Below are 26,429 nucleotides of genomic sequence, written 5' to 3' on the forward strand. Positions count from 1 at the left end.
TAGGCCCCCACAGCCAGCCCTGGATTTGCCACCAACTATTCAAACTGAACTGAGAACATTCTCAGTCCCTGAGTGTAAAGCTAAGGATATGAGAACAAGAGCCATTCAGCTTTTTTAAAGAAATGCATCCCACTGTCAAATGAAATGCTTCATTGCTCAGAAACAAATGCATGTAGGTAGAAGACTGAACTAGCTCATAATGATTTGTAGAAGTCTGACAGTATTTTTTTTTGACTGTTGCCCATAGTCTGGGCAATGCCCATAAGAGAATCCATCATTAAGAACTCTTTCCTCCTTGCTCCCAGTGAAAATCAGTACATTTCACAAGGAGCACTTCCCAGAGATGCAGATTGCAGATAAAAGAAAAAAATCACCACTATTAGAAACTGGGGGGAAAGAAAACATATAATATTGAAAACTTGAAGCAATTTCCAAAGGATCTTGATCTTTTTATTTAAAAGTGTTGGATCAACTTGGGGTCTATGTTTGCACAGTTTATCCCTGGGAACAGCTAATGCAGAGGGAGCTCTGTTTTGCTCCTTTTAAAAATATGCATTACTATCAACTTTGAGACACAGAAACACAAGAGAAAATTCCAAGTCCACTGCCCATTTGATCTTTGAAACCACTGCTTCCACAGTTAAAATGTTGCCAATCAGGCAAAGGGATGTTAGTGCTGGCAAAATGAGTAGATAACCATTAAAATGTCAATTAAGACTGACCTGCTTGCTTAAAGGAAGTCCCTTTTGAAACTGGGCAGATCCAAAGTGGTGACTTGAATGAAAGGTTACTCTGAAGTGAAAGGTTATTTGAGAAACTCTGGAATTGTTTCAAATTCCAAACAGGGAGCATCACAATAGTCAAGAGATGAAGTCATGACAAACTGGGAAACAAACAAGGTCACTGCAAAAACACAGAATAGACATGATAAACCACCTCAAACCCTTCACTCTGGAGTTTGCATTCAAAGGAAGAAAAGCATAGTAACTCCCTGTAGACCTTCAGGTTACAATTTAATTTAAGGAAACAGCCAAGGAAACATGTACATTATAGATGTTCCGATACCATAAATCCACTTTGATGTCACTGAACCTTCCCCTCTCTCACTCTGTTCAGTTTGGTTTACATCACATAAAACACTTATTTCATATACTGCTTTTATTTCCAGTTTCTATATTCAGAACAAAGATTCTACAAGAGCCTCATTCAGAGAATACATGACATGTTTAAGACAAAGGAATACAAGCAAGAATCTTCCTTACTTACAAGTTACCCCAAAAATAGAGTCCTAAATCCAGAATTCAAACCCTAAGTCTTAGGACCACATAAAATATTTGTGACATGTACAGTGTGGCTCTTTAAAGTTTTTCAAGAGTAGACCTGTTCATGTGCTATCTCTAGATAAGCTGCCTGGACAGAAGGAAAACCTAGAATGAAACTAATGGTTGCTTTGGCTAACTGGCTGGTGTTACCAAACTTGAGAAAATTGCAAGGCTTCAGCGGTGCCCAGGCGATCAGGTCAGCCCAGATGAGTCTCAGTTCACAGCACTCTTAGAAGAGCTTCCAGCAGTGAGGGCTCACATACACCGTATTCTAGGCAACAAACACTAGCACTAGATGTCAATGTACAGGGCTTGAGATTTGAAGCAACAGCTCAAATATGGCACTGTTCCATCATGCAAATTTTACTTTTATTTTGAAACAAAGAGATACAGTTTGATGCATTTTAAAGCTGAACTTTCCAAGGTCATTGCTCTCTAATATTAGAGAACATACTGCCAGGAGAAGAGCACTCTCTGTGGTCACATCATCTCCTCTTAGGTGAATGCAGTAGAGCTCTTCCACAGGGAGGAACCTACCATCTGCTCCTTCTGCGTCATAGCAGAGGCTACAGGCCACCATGGGTGCATTCCTACAGGGAGGCCTTTATGTCATGAGAGAGAGAAGCAGGAGCAATCACCACAGTGAGTAAGAGACAGATGTTACATAGTTTTTTGGCAAGAGTCCTGTCCAGGTAATAAGCCCACAGATACCACTCCCCCTGCCTGTTCTGGTTCCAGCGCAATGTGCAGGCAGTCCATATGCCTGAGCTAAGGAACCAAGACAGCTGCTCAAGCTGAGCATGCACATGACAACATGTGCACATGGTGGCTAACAGCCAGCATGGTAAGAATGGGGGAATCCTCACCATGGAGGACCTTCAAGTGAGTGACCATGGTTTGTCTGAAGATTGCACCATCAAATATCATTACACAGAATTAAACAAGCATGCAGAAGTACTGCCTAATTTCAGTTTGCACAGGTAAATTCTTTCTTGCCTCACCTTCTCATGCAAATTTCATGACAAACTTTTCGATAACACCATCGAACTTCCACCATCACGATTTTTTTCTTCCATTTGCCAACACATCTCCATTTTTCAACAGAGCTCCTCCTTAACACAATGGAAAAACAGTCTGCTTTTTCCTCTGCAGTTCTAAACCTGAAACAACTATCATTTCATGCAGACTGACCTTCACCATAAAACTGACCATTCAATATCTTTTAGATGCCTCTATTTATTTCAGTGGCTCATATTTGGCAATAACATTTCTTCCAGAAAGGCACTGATGTCTTCAAATCAAAGTCTGAAGATGCACAGAAGCTACCACTTCCCACAATACTTCCAACTGTTAATCAGTCCTCACGGTTTAAAACTGATGCCCAATTTCTAACTTGAATTTGACTTTAGCTTTCAGATCATATTTATGCTCATTTGCTCTAAACTAGAGACCCTTCATTACCTAGTATTTTCACTCCCATAAAGGACTTCCTACCACACAATCAAGCTGATTCTCTCCTGACAAAACTGAACAGTTGGAACTCTGAAGTGATCTGAATCATAAGAACTGTCAGTACAAAATTGCACTGTAATACAGCTAAAGGAAACACAATGCACTTTGGGATAAAGAATGAAGATTATACTTACATTCTAGGAGTCTGTGCATTCAAAAGCAGTTAGATTCTGAATCAGCTGTCTGAACACAAGGTTTACAGCACTGTTTTAGCAGTGTTAGGGCAGCAAGGGCTAACATGGTGTTTATATTATGTGAAGATCAAACAGCAATAGGGAATTATTCTTTCTTCTGTAAATACTGTAAGTGTGGACACTAGAAATAAGTGCAGGTGGATGTGGCATACTGGGGACTTTCATGCAGTAACATAACTAAAGGTTGAATGACAAGCTTTATAATGTGAAGCTTTTGCAAAATGGCTTATATGGGTTACTGGATTACACAGGAGTTGCTGACTGTATAGGTAGTTATACAGGAAAAAGAAGCCTAATCATAAAGAAAGAATAGGACTTTTCAACCTTACTGGAAAAAAGCATAGCAACAATGGCTGGATGGTGATGTTAGGCGAAATCTATTTTGAGAGAAGATATGGTTTTCTAATAAAGAGGCTAATCTCATAACAAAACAGATTATCAAGGAAGATGAGCTAATTCTTGTTTGAAGTTTTTAGAAGTCAGATTAGATCTCCTTCTAGAAATATGATTAAATCCAGTTGCAGGATAAATACTATAGCTGAAGTGTTTACAAAAGTTCTCTCCAGCCTTGAAGAATTAATTTATAAATCTTTTTGAGTCACAGGACATTGGGGTTAAGAGAATGTAATAGAGAAGTATCGCCATATAACTACCTTTTTCTTACAATACTCCCTAGGCATTCAATGCTGGTCTCTGTCAGAGACAGACTACTGAGCCAGAAAGACCTTTGGTCTGACCCAGTACAGCCTTTCTTATGTTGTTCATCCCACTCTTTCAGAGGTTACAGGGAAAACAGGACAGCTTTGCAAAACCCTGATCATCCTCATAATACTGGCAGTTCTACTTTAAGACAATGAATATTCTGGGTCATACCTGCAGGGGCCAGTATTTTTTCTATTATCTTACATATATGTATTTTTTTTATTTGGGTTTTTTCTTTGATATAACAAGCTGTACTAGTCTCTACTTTCCACTTTGACCTATGCTTTGAGCTGGTACAAGGACTCTATTTTTCTAATAAGCCAGATTGGAGCCCCACCTTTCTGAACTGGCTGGAGCCACACTAACAGCAAGGCTTGCAGTTGGGAAGGAATTTTATTTGTAATCAAGTTGAGAAGGAGGTTGAGGCTTCCCTCTGTCTCTGCAACATGAGTCTGTGTGTCACCTGAGGACCAGCCATGCATGGGTATCCAGGCACTAGTCGCTGTTTAGTCTCCCTGAACTTACCTATGGCACAGTGTAGTATCTTAAAGAACGAGATGCTTTGGTGAAATTAAGACACCATGTTCTCTCTCAATGCTGAGTTCTACCCTTGCGTTGGGTAAAAGGTAATGGCCCATACTACACAGGAGGCAAGACATGATTATCTAGTGCCCCCTTATGCTTTATCCCCTAAGAAGCATCACTGTAAAGTATTTTTCCATACTTTACGGTACAAGAACAGGATGTCTCCAACAACAAGCAGATAAACTGGTTTAGAATGCACAGCTAAAAGATACAATAATGCAGTAACACAGTAAAAATAGAAGGAATCTGTCCTCTACCTTTGATAGACTCCTATATTTTGTCTAATACAATGTATTTTCTAAATAAATTGCTGGTAGCAGCCTTCATTATTGCATCACTGAAATGTTCTCCAGATAGGGCAGCTGTTCCTCAAGACGTCAAAGTTCTCCACTTTATGTAATTCCTTTTTGGTTTTCATGCACATACATTATTTTTTTGTAGCATCCTCATTCTTCAGTGGGAAGGGGGTCAAAATATAAAGGCACAGTCACACTTTTTTTGCTGCTGTGCCACCAGTTTCCCTTTTCACCTCGGAGCAGCTGTCTGCAATGTCCAGAAAGGAACAGCATAAGCTTCTACAGCTTGAAGGACAGCACTAACCATCTCAATGTCACTGTTCAGGAATGCTGGCAAGATACACTTCTGCATACCACAATCATGAAGCTAATCTATCATTCGGTAGCATTAGTCCCAGCTTCTCATGAGTTTCTCTCCAACTACTGTTTTCCTGCTTTCTTCACTCTTTATTGCACCTTATCTTAAAATCATAAATCCTTCAGGCCAGAAACTATGTTCTTTTTATTTGCACCTCTCCTGTGCCTATCAAATTGGACCCTAAGCTTCACTAGAGCCCATAGGAACTAATGGAAATGTGCAAAGAACAACTACTAAACATGCTCCTCCCATCTGTTGTTTTCTGTTCCACTGGATGTCCACCTTTCCCTGTACATAAATGAAGCCCTGTTTGCAAAAGGATGCCATTATGAGACTGATGTCTATCATCTTTGAGAAGCCATGGCAATTGCAGGTGGTCTCAAATAACTTGGGGAAGAAAAAAAAACTGTATCATCTACTCAAAAGGCAAGGAGGATCTGGGGAATGACAGACTAGTCTGCCTCACCTCAGCACCTCTTGATTATGGAGCAAGTTCTCCTGGAAGCCATTTCCAGAAATATGAAGGACAAGAAGGTGACTGGGAACAGCCAGCATGGGGTTATCAACAGGAAATCATGCCTGTGAACCTGCCTGCCTTCTACGACAAGATGACAGGCTCTGTGGATGAATGGAGGGCAGTGGATGGCATTTATCTTGATTTCAGCACAGTTTTTGAGTCTCTCACAGCACCCTTGTAGTCAAACTGGAAAGCTCTGGACTGGATGCAGGAACTACAAGGTCTGTCAGGCCTAAAGCATAGTGATCAAGGGTTTGAAATCTAGTTGGTGGCCAGTTTTAAGAGGCATGCCTCAGAGGTCAATACTGAATCAATACTGTTTAATATCTTCATTAATGACCTGGACAAGGGGACAGAATATACTCTCAACAAGATCACAAATGATGGCATATTGGGGGGAGCAGCTGATATGTTGGAGGGTAGCAGAACCATTTGGAGGAACCTTGACAGGCTGGAAGAATGAGCAGACAGAAACCTCATGAAGTTCAACAAAGGTAGACGCAGATTCTTGGACCTGGAACAGACTAACCCTGTAGGTTGAAGACCAAGTCGATAAGAAATATACCTACAAAAAAAACCCTTTGGGGTCCTGGTGGGCAAGAAGTAGAATAAGAGTGAGCTGAGTACCTTTGCAGCAATAACTACATACTGGACTACTTTAGTAGAAGCACAGCTAGCAAGTCAAGGAAAGTTATTAATTCCTTCTATTCAATAATCTTGAGATCATATCTGGAGTATTGTATCCAGTTAACCCTCTGCCCCCCAACACAAGAAGAACAGTTGCAAGCTGCAATGCGTTTACTTCCTCCAAACTATAGTCGTCTCTGCTCTCAGTGGCTACACTGAGTTTCCTCTTTCTCCATGTTACTACTCGACTTAAAGACCAACTGAAAGCATTATGCCTATTATAGAGGCTATTTTCCACCAAGAAGTTGCTGGAAGGAATTCCAGCATGCATGCAGTTACTTTTCAATGAAGATGATTCATACAGGTATGTACATGCATAAAAAGTGACCTACATTACTCCCAGCTGGAAGTCACACTGCTGATAAAAAGAATTCCACTGGTACAATTGATTCCATCCTAGTGGTTCTCATAAAGGAACATAACTCCAGCTCTCAGACTTAGGCCTTCTCCTGCAGCCCTCAAAGTAGTATTTATCATGCAAAAAGATCTCTTCCTCTTTATTGCATTATATAAGTACCACTCATCTCAATGAGAGCAGGACAAGAAATAGAAAAGTTAAATCAGCTGCATAGCTAAGGGTGAGAAAGGAAAGAGAACCTTCCTTAGAGGAAAAGAAACAAAACAATGCATTCAGTTCACAGGAATGCTACAAATATTTAAATCTGAATCAACCTACTGAAGTCTGAAGAATTTAGATAAATGCCCCTGGAATAACAAGATAGGACATGACATGTGACTCATTTAGCTTGTCAGGCACTCAGGAGAATCAAATTTGGTCCAGAGCCTGGCTGACCTGTAAATGGATTCTAAACTAGAAATAGGAAAGATAGGGCAGCTGAAAAAATGCAAGTCTCTTGGCACTTCCAGGAAGTTTCCATAGCAGGAAGTATGATTTATAAAGACAAGACCTGCTATAGTTACTCCTCAGTAGTACCACAGGTATGTTCAACCTTTAAAGGCAAGGAAGACCTCCTAGGAGCTTACAACCTAAGCAAGGGCTTAATCAGATGAACAGTACTATTGACCTCAATAGCAAAATCTGATAAACTATCTTTCCCTGCCCTTAGAGAAAAATTATGTGAAGTCTGGTGACCCCCTTCCCAAGGGTGAGATGAAGGCTGCTGATACCCTAATAGCCCAAACACCTTTCTTAAGAAAGTCTAATAACTGCTTAGCAATCTGAATGAGCCCGTTTAATAGTTAAACCAAGCCAAGTTATGGAAGATGTTGCCTGTCAGTGAAACAGCCTGCAAGTTCATTACAAGGGTTCCAAACCTAAAATTTATCAGCAGGTTATCAGGAGAACCCCTGCTGTCCTTTCAGTGTGCTCGCACGGATGAGACAATCAAGCTACTATTCTTCAGGTTTACCTTCTCTTTTTATGTTCTAGATTACAGGCCCTCCAGTGCTGAGACTTCCGGTACTACATCTTAAGCACCAATGAGCCAAGCGCTGTAGAAAATAAAACAACTCAATGACTAACTAAAAACAGGAATATTCCTCTCTCCATAAAGCCCTCACAGCTTGTCCTGTAATCCAAACTGACCTCTGTACTCCTTTAGCAAGGTAAAAAGGATTTGCCTGTTCTAAAATGTACCCCCTCCCCTCACACACCCCCACACACCCCCCCAAAAAAAAATGTTTTGAGAGGGATTTACATGGGCAGATCTGACAGTTTGCTTGTGCTGCGAAATGTAAATCCAATTTGGATCTCTCCCCAAGAATAAGTAGGTATTAGGGGATCAGACATGGACAGCAATATATAACTGTATTTGTCAATCATGATTTACACCGAGTCATTCATTTTTTGTTCTGTGTATGTTATGGCCACTTAACATTTTAACACAGAATTAAAAATAAAACACTGCCTTATATGCTCACAATCAAATCTGTCTCTCAGCTACTTAATTTGTAAGTAAGTGAGAGCAGAGCACTGCAAAACCTCTAAAAACATGAAAATCTGTTATCTACTTAAGACTGCTAACTTTACCTCCACATTCAAAGTGAATTTCACATGCTTAAATGATCCCGTCCAAAAGCTCCACCCAGGGAGGAAAGCAGAAGAGCTCTGTGCATACAAATACCTCCTATTTTTTAAAGATTTAAGAACCAGTGAGGCCACTGGCCCCTTGACACATGCTATGCAGGTAAATATTTTTTTAAAATGTAGCCCAATATAAGCTCCCAGACAGAGTCATTCAAGAAAAATAAAGAGAGTGTGATCAGGAAGAGGGGGAGAAACCACTTTCCATATATTCTGCAACACAGAAGGTAACAAGAGGCCAAGGGGAGGCATTGTGGAGAGAAGAGACTCTCCTATGTATGCTGAAGGGTGAAGCATAATCATCAGTAGTAGAGACACCTCTAGTAGATACAACTGGACAACACTTTTTGAAGGGAGGGAGAACATAAGACAGAAGTGGTCTGATCAGTACCCAGAATGTTCTGAACTCAGGCGATATTTTAACTTTTTTTGTTTGGTGGTATGTCAACTTCAACAGCAAGTGTCCTGGGATACACTGATGGTCACTTTTGAAGTTATACACTGAGGAATAGAAGCTTTGCATCTCCTCTCATACTTCAATGATATTCAAGGGCTCAAGTTCCTCTCCATGACACCAGCTTGCACATTTATGTCCAGGTAGTTCTCCCAACTCCTTATCTAGTAGGAGATTCAGGAAAGAACATGCAATACACAAGCAAGACTAAAGACACTCAGAACAAAGGAGAAGGAAAAGCTGTTATGGGCCATGCTGCCAGTGAGCCAATGGCAACTCCCGAATGGACAAGCATCACATTTGCTCCTCTAGAAGCAACATGAGTCGAATCCATTAGCATGCAGCCTGATGACATTTAGCTAATACAGAATTCAGGTTCCATGTTTCAACCCGTTTGCATTCCCTCCTCATCCCCCAGCCAAGAATTCCTATGGCCTGAGAAAGGAGTGGGGGGAAGACTTTTGCCTCCTTGTAGCTGCAGCAGGACTTTCACCTGAAAAACACTGCATACAGCAAACAAGCAACATGTCCATGGGGTGACCTAAAATCAAGATCTAAAAACCCAGAAGACTCTGTACATGACCCAGCATGTATGAGCTGGCATCAGGGAAAGAGATGAATGCATAATAAATACTCACAGCAATAGCAAGAACATTTTAAAAAGCCACTGCGGTCCCAACACCACTGATTACCTTTCTTTAAACACAGATTCACAAACATGATTTAGGTATGTGGGGCATCAGTCTGGATGATGGCACGCATCACGTACCAATACTGAAGATATCGCTACTGACAAACAAGATGTTTGGTGGAGACATACAGAGTCCAACATTTGCAAAATCCAATAAGCTTTTATGAGTTGCAATGCTTCCTTTTAGCTGTATCCAGGACTCTTCTCTGGTGGCATTTTGAAAAAGTTACTGGAGGAAGCAACAATGGCTTTTTCAGCTGCTGGTGTTTTCCCTGTCCACTCAGAGCTCTGGGATCTCAGGGATAGTGTTGCTGGTAGGTCTGAGTCTGCAGCATCCATGTGGACAGATAAAGTTGCTGGAATACAAAATTGGAGGAAAAGGGGAAGAGAGTAGGAAAGGGCAAAAGAAAAGAATTAGAATTAGTGACCTCATGGCAACCTCCTCCTAAGACTGCAGTAACGTAACTGTCAACTACAGTCCTCATGTCTCATTTCTTATATGAAAGTGTTATTTACTGAGTTCCTGCACTTTTCCCACTACTACCACCCCCGCATAAATTTCTTTGAAATAGAGATTCTTGATAGCTTTAGCATCCTTGCCTTGATGATTCCCACATTCAGAACTCCAAGTTCCCAGTCCACAAACTAGTTTCCTTAGTCAAAGTTCCTGTTGAAAATCAAGAACTTTAGCTGTCCCATAATTAAAATGAATAAATTTGTAATCATTTAACAGACAATAACTTGACCTCCCCACCCAAGGCTCAGTTAACCTCTATCCAAGAATTTCAAAGTTTCTGTGAGCTTGCAAAATTTCAGGTCGCAGAACTCAGTTCAAGAGGAAAATACAGCTTTCCTCTTCATCTAGTATGGACAGTACCATGAACATCAACATATATCCAATATGATAAATCAGCATATTATAACATCAAGCTACCTACTAAACTAGGCTGGAATCCATTCTCAGTGGAGAATGGAATCCACTGCTCCAAAATTGGACAGGCTATAATTAGCAAGAACAATTTGCAGATCAATAGCTCAACCCAACAGTCACCCAAATTTCCAGAAGTATTGTCAGTAACCTACAGATAAGATGGTCTACATCCCATTCTCCTGAAGCAGTAAAGTCATTAGCAGAGTAGGACAGTATAAAAATGAATTGAAAAAACAAACCAGAGTCAGTAATTGCTACAGGAGTCTTTGGAGCAACCAGATTTTTTTTTGAACACATAATTGCTTCGGTACCAAACACACCTCATTTTCATTGTATTCTCACAACAGATAATAGTTGTTTGTGTCTTTTTTATTACAAGTTGCCTCTACTGCTCTGCAATGAATGAGCGATAAGAGGCCAAAACAAACCTTAACTAGAGGTCTTATTGCTAGGAAGTTTAAATACAATGCTGGTATCAATGTTTTAAGGTTACTGGCTCAGTATCTGAAACCCTAATGATCCTGCTCCTGCACATCCAAAACAGTGGAGTCATTCCCATACAACCACAACATGGCTGATAATAGCATATTTCATCTCTAAGCCACCAATTCCCTCCATCTGAAGGCCACACGAAACATGAAAAAAATGTAAGGCAAAGTCCCTGTTATAGGTTTGTCCATTAATTAATAATCACCACCAATACTACAAGGACCCTCATTAACAGCATCTAGACTCAGCCTCTCCATCTTTGCTCTTTTAAAAAAAAAAAAAAAGCAAAGGACTAAATGGGCTTCTTGCTACTAGGTACCATCACATATCATGACAGACTGACTGCATTAGGAAGAAACAGGAGGGAGAAAATTCACCAACGTGCTACTACTCATCAGACTATTCTCTGATATGAGGCCAGCAGTTTCCAGAGGCTGCCAAAATGGCACCTTTTAGAAATTATTATTTTCCATGAGCCAGGTATGAATGCATGCCAAGATAAACAAAATCTACTTATGCAGATTTTTACTCCAGACTCATCACTGTAGTACCTGCATAGGATGCTAGTTACCATGTGCTGTGCTACATACATAGGCAACTGGACCATGTAAACATTAAAAATATTAATGACAATCAGATCATTTTCAATCCAGAGAACAGCTACATAGATGTAAATAATGCTTTACCTAGTATCTGTCAGACAAGCTCCACTATGCCACTTGGGACATTATTCCAAGTATACTGCACTGAAATGGAGACTATTAAACACAATGACACCACCTATGCCTTAAGAAGCACCTAAGTCATAGATCACTGAAAGCTAGGGGAACCTGTATCACCACATACTTTCTTCCCTAGGCACTGGCTGTTGATCTCTGAGTTAAATGAAGCTAGTTTAACCAAGTACAGCCAGTCTTACTTGCTCAAGATCTCCTCATTCCCAATTTGCATCAGTCAGATTTTTGTTTCTTATCCAGTGAAAACTTCATGCTTTAGGGCTTGCACATTGCAAAATTATCTAGCTTTGAAAATAAGAGCCAGTGCTTTCCAACCCTTTCAACATCTGAGTAGTAGTGCTCAACTCATTTCTTAAAATGACAGTCACTTCCTAAAGTGCAAATGTCTCCTCCTGAATTTTCTACCCATTTTTTGATGCTCTCAACAGCCTGACATTTTACCCAAAATGCTACTCTTCAAAAACAGTCATCTCAGTTTTGGTATTTAGGCCAATTAGCCTCAAAAGTTAGGACTAACTGCAGAAGCTTAATGCTACAACAATACGATAGAGATCCAGGCACTTCTGCTACAGTAGCGCATGCATATTGATGATCATACAAGGGTCTCTGACAAAACATGCTGTATCAGAACCCATAACTACTGACATGAAAGGATTTGGGAAGACATGGGACAAACTTAGTTTGCTTGGGTCCCAAACAAACATATCTCCAGCTCCTTTCTCTCATTCCTGCAACTAAAAGGGAGCTAGCATTCACATCTCACAGTTTTTTTTGTGTTTTTTTTTTTTTAGCATCTTCCGATTTCAGCCAAATTCAGCTCAAAACTTTCTGTGGATGGGGAGAGTAAAGCGAGGGGGGGCATGACAGGGGAAGATTTGTAGCTGCATGTTTAAGAAAGAAGCTAAATTCATCACAATGACAGGGGAGAGTGTTGGCAGAGATTTGAGCTATTTATTCTTTTAGGAAAATCCTATAAAGAATGACACGAGGAAACCTCTATCTGCAGTCTTGTTCATCACACTGCTGAGGAGTCCGATAACAGATGTATGCAGTAGCATGATTTAGTGCCGGGAGCTGGCTCCTGATGTGTATTAATACAGCGGCAAAGCGGAACGAAACCCTCTTCATCACTCATCTCTATAAAAGAGGTGGAATCCGAGATGGCCCGATGTTCGGCAGAGCAAGCCCATTTGTTCTGCTGACTGATGGAGCCAGCTCAGGCTGTGTCCTTCACCTCCATGGGGCACTCAGGTTGCAAAAAAGGAGATCACTGAAGCAGGACCTGGTCAACAAGTGAGACGACAGCAGTTGGACTCAGCTAAGGAGCTACTTAAAGGAGAAGAAATCTAGCACTGTATATGCACGTGTATGCTGTCACACACATTGGGAATTCTGATTCACCCCAGTGTTTCAATTTTTGCGGAAGGGAAAAGATTGTATAAACAGAAGCAGCTGCCTCTGTAGTGAGAAAACAAGGCTGCCATGGTTCCTGGGGACAGGGGAACCTCAGTGTATAAAAAACACAGTATATAGTGACTCGTAGATTTTCTCCCTTGCATGCATCTAACATCTGTCTCACCAATGTCTAACAAGCAGAAAAGGCTTCAGTTAATTCTATAGTGCTGCAGTGTAGTCCTGTGTATTTCTTTAGCAGTTTGTAATTCTACAGTCAGATCACCTTTGACAGAAATAGTATCAGATTTCACAAGTTTCCAAGTAGCATGCCCAGATTGCGGGCATCCATTTGCACTTAGATTAAGAGATTGCTGTAGGAAGTCAGCTAGGACACAGCTTCCTTTATCCAGTCACAGAATTTTCTTTTTGCAAGTCAGTATTGTAGCAAACCCCACCCATAGGTGTTATACTGCTGAGAACATTTCAAAACAGGACCTAAGGCAAAGATAGCATTTCTGACCATTAAAGACGTTGCAGCACTTTTGCCATAAGGTGATGCATGACCATTCTGTTCAGAATCCAGTCACTACACTCTGATTCGTAATACATATTTGTAATTTGTAATTAATTTGTAAGACATATTCTATTCCTCCCCACCCCCTTCCTTCCTAAAACACTTTGAGGCCTCTGCGCTACTTTCCAACTCTTGAGTTCCACTCCAGAGGCAGATTCACCTCTTCAAAAAGTGTTCACTTCACAATTTGCCTACTCAGTTAAGTACAATTTAAATAATATTTTGACGCTTACCGGCATAGAAATAGAAAGTGACTAGCAATGCAGTACAGAAATTACATTCTGAACAAGAAATAAAAGGACACATAATAGGAGACAATGAGACACTAGCATTTACACCAAGAAAACCCAGTACCCTGGAACTGAGGATCTGTGGCTGCTGATACACAACTTTAGTAACCCTTTCACTGCAAAAGTTTGAGTAGCCTAGCATGGGATACTCAAAAGTTAGGAAAGAGTATCCTAAATCAGTCAATAACAAAATAACACTTCTGCTGAAGAACAGATTATTAACTTAATGGGTTTTGTTTGTTATTAAAAAAAAAAAAGAACAAAAACAAAAACACACCACACAGAACCATTCAGACAATCCATAACCCTGATCTGTGGGAGATCTGTACTGTCTCTGGAGGGACAGCACAACTTTCTTCCCTGTCTCCCCACTAGCTGAACGAAGAGATCCAAATTTCACTCCTACTCATCACCAGGTCTTTTGGCCTTCCACACTCTTTTCATATCACTGCTTTTCCCATCAACTCATCTACTTTCTCATTACTGAATTACAACAATAGTTTGTTAATGAGCTAGTTGGAAGAATGTGGGTCACTTGACCATAAGTAGAATGTTTCCAGAGGTGGCCTTGGGTGGGAGGGCAGAAAGACGCCTCCTAAAACCCTCTTTGTGCTGCAGATTCGTGCTTTTTCAGATTTGGACAACTAATCAATCACTTTCCAGATATAACCCATAGTAAAAGAAATCAGCATTATAAAAATTACACTCCTAAAGAAACAAAGAGAAAAAAAATGACTATTTTCACCCTCAACAGTAAAATGACTCCATGGGAGTAGGTCTCCTCATCCAGTGATCATACAAGAATTGCCAGACTTCTGCATCTGTGAAAGTGTCAAGAGATCTTCCTGAAAATGGCACCAAAACCACCAGCTAACGTCAGCCCTGAATGGAAGGAACACACTGAGTACACTGATCACCACCTTATTACCAGGTACTGCATACTTTAAGAACAGTGGAAATAACACCTGTGAAGAAAAAGATTACCCACCGCACAGTGAAGCACTGTACATTATACAAACTTACCACAACTGCATTACCAAAGATTTGTTTTGTAGGCAATTTTTGATGTTCTGCAAAAAACACATGATATTCATAGCCATAATTCACTTGCCTTTCTCACATGCATTTCACCAGTTTCAAACCAAGGCACTGCTGTTAATATGGTGCTAACTTCCAGTTGTCCCCCACCCTCCTTAAGTCTTAAAAAATCCCACAGAAAACATCAAATATCAAGGTTTTTAAGAGAAATTTTGTACTCCTAAACATTGAATCTCTTTAAAAAAAAGAGTATTACGTTGGAAGATTAGTTCTCCAGCTTGTTAATCCCATTTCTTGAATTATTGAATGTTGAGTTAAAAAAAAAAATCAAAAACCAAAATGCCACACCCCTGGGACACCACTTTATGCACACAGCATAAATCCAGGCTACCTGAAGTTGGGCTGGAAATGGAGGCTGCAGCTGGCTTTCGTTTCCTCTTGATATCCCTTGAGCACGGTGGTCCCAGATGTACATTTGCTTGCCTGTAGAGAAATTAAAACAACAAACTAAAATCTGTTCCGATACCATCTTCCCTGAAAAAATTCCGACCAATAACCCTCCAGCTCCCTCCTCTGCCTCAGTCCCTTCTCCCATAGGGAAGGTGAATCAAAAGCTTCTCAGATAAGCTTTGTTCAAACTCTTCATTAACATACTACTATGCTCCCACTTCTTTTTAGAGCTCCCAAACAGAGACTAAATAGAACACTTATTTCTGAGCCTTTAAAGGATCTGGTTTTGTATTTACTTTTAAGTAACTCTTTGCATAAGTAAGGCTGTGATCAAGCAGTGTTATGATAGATGCCCTACCATTACATCTACACAGGCCTTATAAACAGCTGCAAAATTGTTTGTTAAAGAAATTAAGTAACATTTACATCCTTATTAGGAAATTATTTTAGAATATATTTAGAAGCATAGAGTCATCGTAGAATGTACGTACATTTCAGATATCCATGCATGTTATTTTCAGGACAACAGTAAGTTCATAAGTTTAGTTCAGAATGCAAAACTGTCTCATGTGCCTTCAAAATGATAATTTCCTTATAAAGATGCAGTGAAAACAGCCAAATCTGGCTTTTGGTAATACAGCCTTGCTGCACTAGTAAACTAGCTGAAAGGCATAACCTGTCCCAGTCAGCTCAACTGTTAAGTCTGAAGCCTAATGACAACCGTTACAGTTTAACCATTTGCCAATTAAGAAGAAACATTTCATGATGGGGACTGGATTGAATAGGATAGTTCTCCAAATTACAGAGGTAGAAAGAAGTGAAGTTTAATTCAGAGAAGACAGTCTTGGCAGCAGTCCAGAGAACCATCTCAAACACAATCCATAATGAACAGGAATGCATAATTTAGCAATGACGTTGGGTTTAAATCCCTGCTTTGTCCAAGATAGCACAAAGTCTTTGGCAAGTTGCTTTGTCTTTCTCTGCATCAGATCTGATGTGCAAAATGCAGAACTACAGCGCAAATAAAATCTCTTAAAGATTGTGAGGTGTTTAAATGGTGCAAAGATTGGAACCATATAAATACGGAAGATTAAGTGGTTTAATGCCTCTGTGTCTTTAAAGCTGGTTATTTCTATAGTTGTTCTTTTCTGAAAGTTTAACGAACACATTTATCAAGTGTTGAAATCTTCTACAGATAAAAAGAGAAGTTCATGGTTTCCTATTTCCCTGCCAATGTTTTTATTTAAAAAAAAAGACATTTTAATAATACATACAATTTAAGAAGCTGAATTTATGCAAAAGCAAAGTTTGCTGTTGTAGCCATACAGAACAGTATAGGGAGCACAGAAAATTCCCCAGCACTATAAATTTTTTGAATACCACCAAGTCTACATACTTACTTGCATCAAACACAGCCACAAAATAAGAAAGAAAAAGCAAAACAGAGTTATCTACTATTCTGTATTCTCAAATAAAATTCAAAACTTCTACAAGAACTCTGTGAGATCTGTCATCTTAACCTGACATTAAAGAATAGCAGAAATTTAAAATTTTTGAAACCAAGTTTCACTGAGGGCTAATTTTTCAAATCCTTCATTTTGGAGAGCACTTATTAATATAACTGGAGACAGAAGTCTCCTGAAAATATGAACTAAAGGTTTTCAGAAATACCAGCACAACTAGAGACTGCACATACAAATCTGGTACTTGTGCACTTAAGTGACTAACCTGTAAGTGACCTCTGCATATGTTAAAAACTGTTTTTATACATGATTATGATAGTGGCTATATATTCTTTTAGTGCAGTTCTGCCATGTATTCTGAAACATTGAGGCACACATAACCCAAGGAAAAGACAGGCTCAAGCAAGTGTAACTTCAGTTTTGAATTTTGCATCTGTGATACAAGATTAGATCACTAACTAGATGACTACATAATTATACATAATGATCCAACTCATTTTATTATGAAATAATAAAAAGGTTCACTTTTTAATTTTATGTGCTGACACCAACATTAGCCAGTTGATTGTTAGTGGAGGGTCACTAAAGACTAGGAAGTAAGTATGCACTATTATTTCCAAGAGACTTTATGCAATTTGCCCCCATTCAAAAAAGTAACAGCTAGATTAAGAGCTCCTGGCTCTCAGCTCCATGCTCAAATCACATCTCTCCTTGCCACACAATTACACCGGGAAAAGAAGAAAAATCAAAACAGAGTAAGAGAATCTCTTCTTGTAGTGAAAATAAAACCAAAGCATACTCCAGCTGGAGACTTGTAGCAAGGATGCTGCTGCATCTAGCAGCCCTGCCTCTAACACACAAGGCTCAGAGGTCATAAATTGTCCCTGTAACATGTATTTCATTCAGGTTTATCCCTTACTGATCACCCACACTCCAGCTAGTAAATCAGGAACCTATTGATTACTCAATAGCTCTGACTGACCTGGTGGTAAAAGTGTCAGTTTCAAGTGGTTGGTGCACTTTACGGTCACCATAAATCTGCATACAGGGAACCTCCAGGTGCTGTGTACCTTGGGAGAGGGAGGATCAGAAGAATGCATGCAAGATGACAGACCTCATTAGGGCATGGACAGCAGGGGGATTTGAGGTACAATTTATGAAACATGCATTGTTGGTAGATATCAAAATTTTCAATCTAAATTTCTAATTGCTAGCTAGTATGTAGGTGCTATATCGTAAGTGAATACATTGGTGAAATCCAGTTTAATAGCAGACTCCTAGAAATACCATCATCAAGAAGGCCAGGTAATGGGTACGTACAACATACCACTATAGTAACCAACAGGCTGAACTATAAATTGTGAAAATCTCATTGATAGATTGCAACCACAAATTAGTTTTTCTGCCAAAAACAGATTTTAACAATTCTTTTGAACAGTTTAGAAATAGCTCAGAAGTAGGATAGAACAAGGCTGAGAGGAAAGGGGGAGATAAAATATATGCAGCCCATTGTCAAAAGCTTTTCTGTGAAGAAATCAGAGGCAGAGAGCTTTACGGGATGAAAGAGTTGGGCCTAAGCTGAGAAATTGGAACTGTTCTTACTCTGTCTTTACTGGCTTTCAATCTCTCTTTTCTACTACGCTTCTATGCTTTCTTCATTTTTGCATAAACAATAGATGGAAAATAATTGTCTGGTTACTTTTGGACTATGGCTGGTGGATGATAAAAAACAAAACAAAACAAAAAACCCCCACAAAGTTGAAGCACTCAATCACAGTTGGATCTGCCAGGAGACCAGAGACTAATGTGAAAATCAACTGTAATGTCCAGAGGGGACTGAAATTCTACTCTGAGAAGAGTAAAAGCAGAACACACCTGGACAGACAGAGCAGGATCTGAGGTACGGCTACCCTGATAGCTGCAATATATCCAACCCACACAGAGGAAGCACTGCAGCCTCTCATTGACAGAAGTTAGTGAATGAAAAATTTCATACATATAGAAAAAATGGTTTTATATGAAAAACCTATAGTTACTTTCTGACAGTGATGATTTTTTATCACAAGTTGAGGAATTATCCAGGAAATAGGGATTTATCTTTCATTCTTAACATATTACTTAAGGTACTCAAATTGGCATACAGTTCACACTGGAGAAAAAGCAGGCTTTGCTGGGCATAAAGCTGGGATTCATTGCTGTCCTCCAATGAGTCAGGAGGATTTTGAGTAACACTTCCTTTCCCACCCTGCACCTTCATTTTCACATATTTATTCCATAGCTCTTTTTTATTATTATTAGACAGACTGCAATTGCATACACTGGACTCCTAGCTCGCTCCTACAGTTCAAGGAGACTCATGTTGGGCTATAGCGCCCGAGGAGCTGGCCACTGTTTCACATTTACCACAGGGTTAAAACAGAAAATTGTAGATTTTATGACTGGCAAACAGTATAATCTGTGGGAGACAGAATACAGAGCACAGACAGACACCAGTTCACAAAGAACTTGACTGAACGCAACCAGGCCCCTGATACCTACAACAGCCTATATAAAACAAAGTGTAGATTGTAAAATGATATCCAGGTTCCCAAAACTTTGGCTAAAAAACATCTTATTCTCACGGCAGAGACCCCTGAGAAGACCCTAGAAAGATAATTGTAACACTTAAGTCTGTGGCCCTCTTAAAAGGAGAAGAGCATACATCACACAAGTAGAGGTGTGTCCCCCTTATTGTAATCTCACATCATCTCATTCCTCTGCTGACAATCTTTATTCTAACCCTATCCTTGCAAGGAGAGCACTTGGATTGTGCAGTGAAAGCAAGAGGTGGCCATAAATCTACCAGCATACAAACAAGAGGTGCTATTCTTCTCATGTTAATGTTTAGAGACAGCTTTCTAACAAGGATCCTGTTACTAAAGCTGCACACAACCCAGCTGTTGTTGTTGTGATGCTGTACTCTCAGCAAACATAGGCCAAATAAAAGGTTCTTCTTCTAAGCCCTAAGGTGTTACCTGAGGTTGTTTATGGTAGCTTCAAAGGTCAAAATCAATAGTGAGAGTAGAGTTCCTCCTCCTCTTTGAAACTATACAGCAGCTGGGCACCGAAGTCTGATCTGCACATCACAGGTGTAAATCACTACAAGTTGCTCATCCAATCTGCAGGCAAAGCTCCCATGCATGCATGTGATTCTTGCTATCATATCACATAGCAGATATTTTCTCTGAATAGCAGTCTCTTCTTCTTCCCTGCAAGGCCTCATTGGAGAGCTCCTAGAGAGCATTTTCAGGTTCCAAAATCACTAACGGGTCAGTTCATTTCTTAAATCATTTGAACCTCACAGGCTCTCATTCAGTAGCAGTCTGTTCCCCAAATAAGCATTGAAATGATGCAGCAATTCCATTCCTAAAGGTGTGTGTGTGACAAACAAGTGAACATGCTTTTCTTCTAGTTTCCCAAGTAAAGCTTCTAAACAGAGAAAATGTATTCCCATACATTTCAATCTATATTTTCATACTGAATCACAGGATACCTGTGCTAAAAACAGTTCTAGTATCTGCCAAGCCTGCTGAATACATAGACTTGACGATGGTAACATACTTCATAGGGGAAGAAAAGGAAAGTAAGTAAACACAATTCTGAAGCTAAGAGGAATTTATTTTTCACTCCAGAGAATTAGGATTCACCAAAATGGGAGTATTATGCCTCAGGAAACTGCATGTGACACTACCTTGACAGCTGCTGCTCATTGCATGACTGTCAGAAGAATTCAGATCCTCAACTAGAATAAAGTTTTAGCAAAAGAAGAGTTAAAAGTGCTCCAGCTAAACGGAAAGAGTTTAAGAAGGACTGGGGAGACAGATGGCTAAACCAGTCGAAAGCAAAGACAGTTTTACATACAGAGCTTCCAGGGAGATGAATACATGTGGATAGGTTGAGTACAATGAACTGGATAGTGTCCTGGTCAAGTGGAATTGCATGAAGTTCTGAACACCTGTTCACTCCTTCAGCTACCTCAGGAAAGGCTTGACATTTGCAGGCAGTCCCTAAACTTTCACACACTTGGGTAAGAGGCACAAATGTCAGGGTCTCTGCACAGATTGAGAAGAGAAAGAAAAAGATTTACTTGGACATGTACATATTGCTAGAGCTAGAACTACAATTAGAGACATCCAAGTCTTTTCATTCTAATAGCACCACCAAATCCAGGGTTTGGAGCAACTGGCAGTTTACTAGAAGCTGATCACCTACCCCTTTAGATTTCTATCCTATGTTCCGGCAAGATGTGAGAGACCTTCCTTTTGAATTCCATTAAATGCTAGGTTTAGGGTTAACATTAATTGAGGGTACATGCCAAATGATATTCTTCGAGGATTCAGCTGCATAGCTCAGGGGTCTCTCTAACATAATTCTTAAAAACTCCATCCTCAACATCTACTTATCATCCCACTGGGCACTTATATCCACTTTTCATATGACCTTCAGTAAGAACTTTCATTTGAGTTTTTCACCCCTTACTCTATTTCCAACACTAGACAAACAGTAAACGACATTAGGGACAATTTATCTTCTACATTCCTACTTTATTCTACCTTCTATTCAAACCCAAATCGAAGGGAACATTGGCTCTAGGCACTTCCGAAATTCTCACCCTGCCTCAAGGGAATAACTTTCCACCAATCAACACTACATAACATCTTCCCATTGATAGAGCCATGGAATTACCAAAATCTAAATCAAATACTCTGGCTTGAGCCTTTACAAAATGCTCTTAAATAGAAGGAGTTTGAGAAGAAAACAGAATTCTGTTCAGACTATTCCATTCTACCAGAGGCAACTGGGCAGAGGGGAAAGAAGAGAAGGATCACTTGGTCTGTTCATGCAAGTCTCTATTTGCTTGCTTTTAACAGCCTGCATCGTCAAGCAGAAACCTTAACAGACAAGACATGATTAGCAAATGCTTTGTGCTCTTAAAGGAGAGTAATTATAGGCATGTGAAAAAAGGGAAGAGATCCCTAAGGTGCTCTTCCTTGTATGCCTCCCAAGAGGCAGCAGAGCCATTAAAAATTCCATGATGAAGAGAAAAAACAGCCTGGGAACAGCCAGGAGGCAATACAGCAAATTAATACACCAGCTGTCCCTCGGGAGGACTGCAAGAAAGCAGGAAACTCTCCTCGCTTCACAAAATAAAATCATACCACTAATGATAACAGTCACCACACACACAAAACTGCTTCTAATGATGGGTGTGAAATTCCCAGTGCTGTGCATACACTTTGAATGAAATCTCTTCTCATCACAGACATAAAACAAAAAAGGTAATCTTGGTAGTGTACAATTTATACAGCCTTTCGAATAAGACTTCCCAAGGAACCCTCCACACATAACCTTCTTGACACTGAAAAGCCTTCCCTGAACATCCTGGCTCCGTGCTCAGCAGTCTGGCCAGCAGTTCTGTTTACATGGAGCACTGGGTTACCAGCCATTCACTGCACTACTGGATGAACTGGACCAAAATCCACCAGAGAGGCAAAGAAAACATTTCCATGGCGGAGAACAGATTCCACCTGATAACTCCATTGGACACATTTGTGATAGCATTCATTAAAGAGGACAGGAAACTAAGCAGAGGGAGGTAGCTTTGCACAGCACAACAGGCATCACATTGAAACTGGATGTCCACAACATCAAGATGGGTTCTTCTCTAATGCGTTTCACATCATTCTCAGGGCATTAGCTCTTCTTTCCCTACCTCATTCTGAGCAGTTTCTGAGTGGAGTTTCTTCAGGATGAGATGCAAGCTGTTAAGAGCTTAGTAAAGCACAAAATATGGGAACTGACTCCATCCACAGAAAAAGAGGAAGATGTTAAGTAGGGCAATGGATAAAGAGAGCTCATAGAGACTATCTGAATCTCCTGCAAGGAATGAGAAAATAGACTGCTAATGGACTTGGATCTCAAAGAATGTTTCTGTGAAGGAACAAATTTCTTTTTTTGCCCTGGGCAGCATCTTTACATAAGGCAAGCACCTTGCACTAAAGAGTTCAATCCTGGCCACCCACATGGGGCCATTAACATTTTCATTCTCACCATATCTTTCCCCCACAAAGATTCTTGAGCACATTTCACGCTGTAATAGGAGCTACTTTACCTATAACTACAGGCCTCTAAAACACAGCCACCTCTGGGATGGGACAAACAACTTGTCTCACAACATTCGGTAACAACTCATCAGGGATTATGTTTGTCAGGACATCAGCCAGCTGGTCCTTAGAAGGAGGAACCAAGCATATCCTCCAGCTACTAGACTACATATGCAGCAAAAACAAGCAGCCATTATGATCGCCCCAGCTTCAGAAATCCCTTGCTCAACTAAGCCACAATCAATAGCTTTGGAAAAGGCCTTCACAGATCATCATGAACATGAAGACTTTGACCTGTAAGAATTCATAAGCAGGAGCTGGCCAGATCTGCTTTCTGGAGGACAAACAGGAAATAGTTGGTGCCACCTGGAGCTTCTGTAAAACACTCAGCACAACACTCAAGGCACAAGAAAGGATATGCTGACTGCAAATGAAGAGACCAATCTTCTTGCTTTCCAGGCAGAGGAAATACCCAAACTGAGGCAAAAGCACAGAAAGGAACCAACACGCTGATGCACAATCTTCTGAGGTCTTTTTATTCTCACACAGTTGATTTTTTAAGAACAGATTTTTTTCCCCCCCCCCAGCTTCAGCATGCTGGCTACAGCAGCATGAGGTCATGGTGCGACATCACAGAATTCCCACAGAAGCCAGTGGGAGGAGAGTCTTTGCTGGGCAGGTGCCAAGCTTTCGTTCAGACACATACAACCTCAGTACATTTTTCATGCTCTATTTGCTAATTAACAAGTGAAAGAAAACCATGAAGTTGAAAGTCCAGACGGCTCTTTCAGATTAAGTCCTTCTACAAGAACATAAACAGAGTTGTATCGCAAGCAAGGCTTTGTCTCCTTCCACTTTAAAGCTCAAGGGCACCTTACCTTTAGATAGTCATCTCAACAGCAAGAGCTGGAGTCACCTCCAAGGCTGACACATTTAATTTAGAATTAGTCAACACCAAGCACCCAAATAGCATATTAACTCCAAGTATACAGACTCAAATATATCTCAACAGTTTGCCAGTCCAGACCTAAGTTTCAGCTGTAGCAATATATAGAGATATCAAGCCATTAGAGGTCACATTAGATCTCTATTTCAGGCACCCAGTACCCCCAAAAGCCTCAGTATCTCACCCACACTAGCTTGCTAGCACTTTCGTTCTCTTCTTGTTCTGATTCTAACAGCAGACAACAACACCATGCCCACTTATAATCACATAGCAGACTAGCAGTGTCTCACTGCACGACACACAACAGATCACATTTATTTCTGAAACACAGCATGTTCTACCTGTCTGTCACACACTCTGTTTCAGATATTCGAAGTACTTAGTGTACATAGACTGCCACATTAACTGCAGTTGCATGTTTTACACTAAGTTTGAACATAGGCCTCCTGTATTCACCAGGGAAAAGTGAGTTAACTTCCAGGCCTGTGAGTACTGTACTAACTGCATAGTACTACTGAAGGTACCCATGGGAGGGAAGTGAGACAAACTCCACAGAGCAAAGTAAGGGAGTTACCTGGCAGTGCAGTGTGCTGGTGAGCATCTTCGGTGGGAAGCATCAGCAAGCACATCCAGAGAATACAGAGGAGATAATGGATGGAACTGGAAAGTCAAGAGAGTTTATTTAAGCAAAGTGTTAAAAGAAACACTCTCTATACACAGCTGCTCAAGTCTATTCCTTATAGGTGTTCGCACAGTCTATGGAGACCTTTCCAAAATATCAAGGGGTGAGGCTGACTTCCGATGAAAGGCTAGCATAGGAGACAACAGCAATACTCAACCATCTTCTCACAACAGACTACTACAACCATACTCCTCTTTCATCTCACATTATCACAAATGCTGGTTGACCAAGAGCATACTCTAAGAGCTCTACTATTGCATGCTATGAGCAAGTCTGCTTCCCTTTAATGAAGCTTCTTGTCCATCTTCACATTGTAGAGAGAAAAGTCACTGGTATGAATGGTGCAAGCACAGAACTTTCCAACAGTCCCAACATTGCCTACAGTCATATGTATCACTGAAAAAGATCTCCAGGAGACTCAGGCCCACCAGGCTTGGTTCACAATGAGCTCCCAATTCATTTCACAGAGAGTCAACTGTATACCACTTCTCCCACTCCCCACTCTTTCCGCAAGTTCTTTCTCTGCAAACTGCTTAAAAGGAATTTCTTAAAATGTGTTTGGTCAGGATAATCTCAGATCATTTGTAACACATATACTGGACAATCTTTGAGGCCACTAAGCCTAAACAAAACAGCTCATTGTAGATGATGCAACTCTGAAGAGTTTTTAAGGAACAGGACAGAAATGGATTGATCTACTCAACCAATGTAAGCAGCAACACTTACTCAGTTCGCAAATACAGAGTTCATACTCATAGGTGCTCTTCGATGCCTGCAATGCACCCCCATTCACCATCACCTCTTTATTTATAATTGACATGACTAGCAGGAAATTCATTTCCATTTCCTTTGCAAGCTGCTACACCAATCTCCAGAACTCTTGTTCTTGTATTACTAGGCTCACTGATGCATTTTAAAAAGGATAAATGAATAATCCACAGCTGTAGCAGGACTCTTATCGTAAACACTATCTGCAAATCTAAAAGTCCGTACAAGGCCTTTGCCTTCAAACTTTCTGACAGGGGAGTGAGACACTTTGTGCCATAAAGTTTCTGTTATCAGGCAGCTCCTCCTTAAACTGGACTGTTGGCTTATTGTCAGTGAAGTAGCACTACAGCTGTACAGTAGGGAAGAATCACCAGTAACCCTTTGTAGCTGATGCAAGTTCATTTGAGAAAAACAAAAGCATTTATTTTTGTCATTTTAAAGCTTACTGTAATTATTATTCATCTCTTTAGCAGTACACAAGCACTACATGAAAAGTTGTCGTTAACCAGAAATCCACAGTTGCACAAAGGCTTGAAAATTAGTCCTTGCCATATATGTACTTAGAGCCACCTGAAGGAAACAGCTTTTAACCCTAGAATTCACAAACCAAAAACCAACTTGCAATTGAACAGAAGGGAGTGTGCATGGCTGAAAACAATTACAACATGACAGCTCAACTGGAAGATGCTTTTGCTTGCTGATACCGAGAATCTGAGCTCTATCTCAAATGAAGAAGCTTCCTGCCACTGAATCTATGTAAGACCTACTGGGCACCACCTAGTGAGGCAAAAGTCCATGTGCAAGAGCCTCAGTGAGTTAAAAGAGTAGCTATTTCACTTGCTTATCACCTCTTACATTTTCCTAGTACAGTTGCTATTTAATTACAATCAGCTCACCAATTTTTCCCTTCTCTGTTAATCAGATTATCAGGCAAAAGTCTGAGCCAGACAAGGCAAGACAAAGCATCTAAAGAGTTCTCATTCCTATGGAATTTTGTGAGGTCAACACTCCTCCTGTCAAGAGGATTATCCATCCTACTCACTGCCAAGAGAGGAAGGCCAGCACTAGCCTGAAAGAGGGAGATAAACAAAAGGGTTCTTGGGCTATTCTGTCCAAACAGACAATATAATGCTTGAGACATGGGTTGTGTTCAAAGCCCAG

The 26,429-nt window shown here is 40.3% G+C and overlaps 1 protein-coding gene across 5 annotated transcripts in view; it reads right to left on the bottom strand.

The window, feature by feature from the left end:
- Window positions 1-428: 428 nt before the first annotated feature.
- GPATCH2L (G-patch domain containing 2 like) overlaps window positions 429-26,429 on the bottom strand; it is a 40,743-nt gene continuing 14,742 nt past the window's right edge. For 3 of the 5 annotated variants that reach the window (XM_064512277.1, XM_064512275.1, XM_064512276.1), the window contains 3 exons: window positions 24,393-24,478; window positions 15,208-15,299; window positions 429-9,718 (listed from right to left, as the gene is read on the bottom strand). In XM_064512277.1, the coding sequence (XP_064368347.1) occupies window positions 9,546-9,718; window positions 15,208-15,299; window positions 24,393-24,478 (351 nt within the window). In that variant the 3' untranslated portion in view covers window positions 429-9,545. Of the gene's footprint in view, window positions 9,719-12,650; window positions 12,802-14,523; window positions 14,661-15,207; window positions 15,300-24,392; window positions 24,479-26,429 lie in introns of those variants that run through there. The other 2 variants (XM_064512279.1, XM_064512278.1) reach the window with 2 other exon arrangements.

The sequence above is a fragment of the Dromaius novaehollandiae genome, chromosome 5 (assembly GCF_036370855.1).
Source record: "Dromaius novaehollandiae isolate bDroNov1 chromosome 5, bDroNov1.hap1, whole genome shotgun sequence".
In the NCBI taxonomy this organism is placed as follows: Eukaryota; Metazoa; Chordata; class Aves; order Casuariiformes; family Dromaiidae; genus Dromaius; species Dromaius novaehollandiae.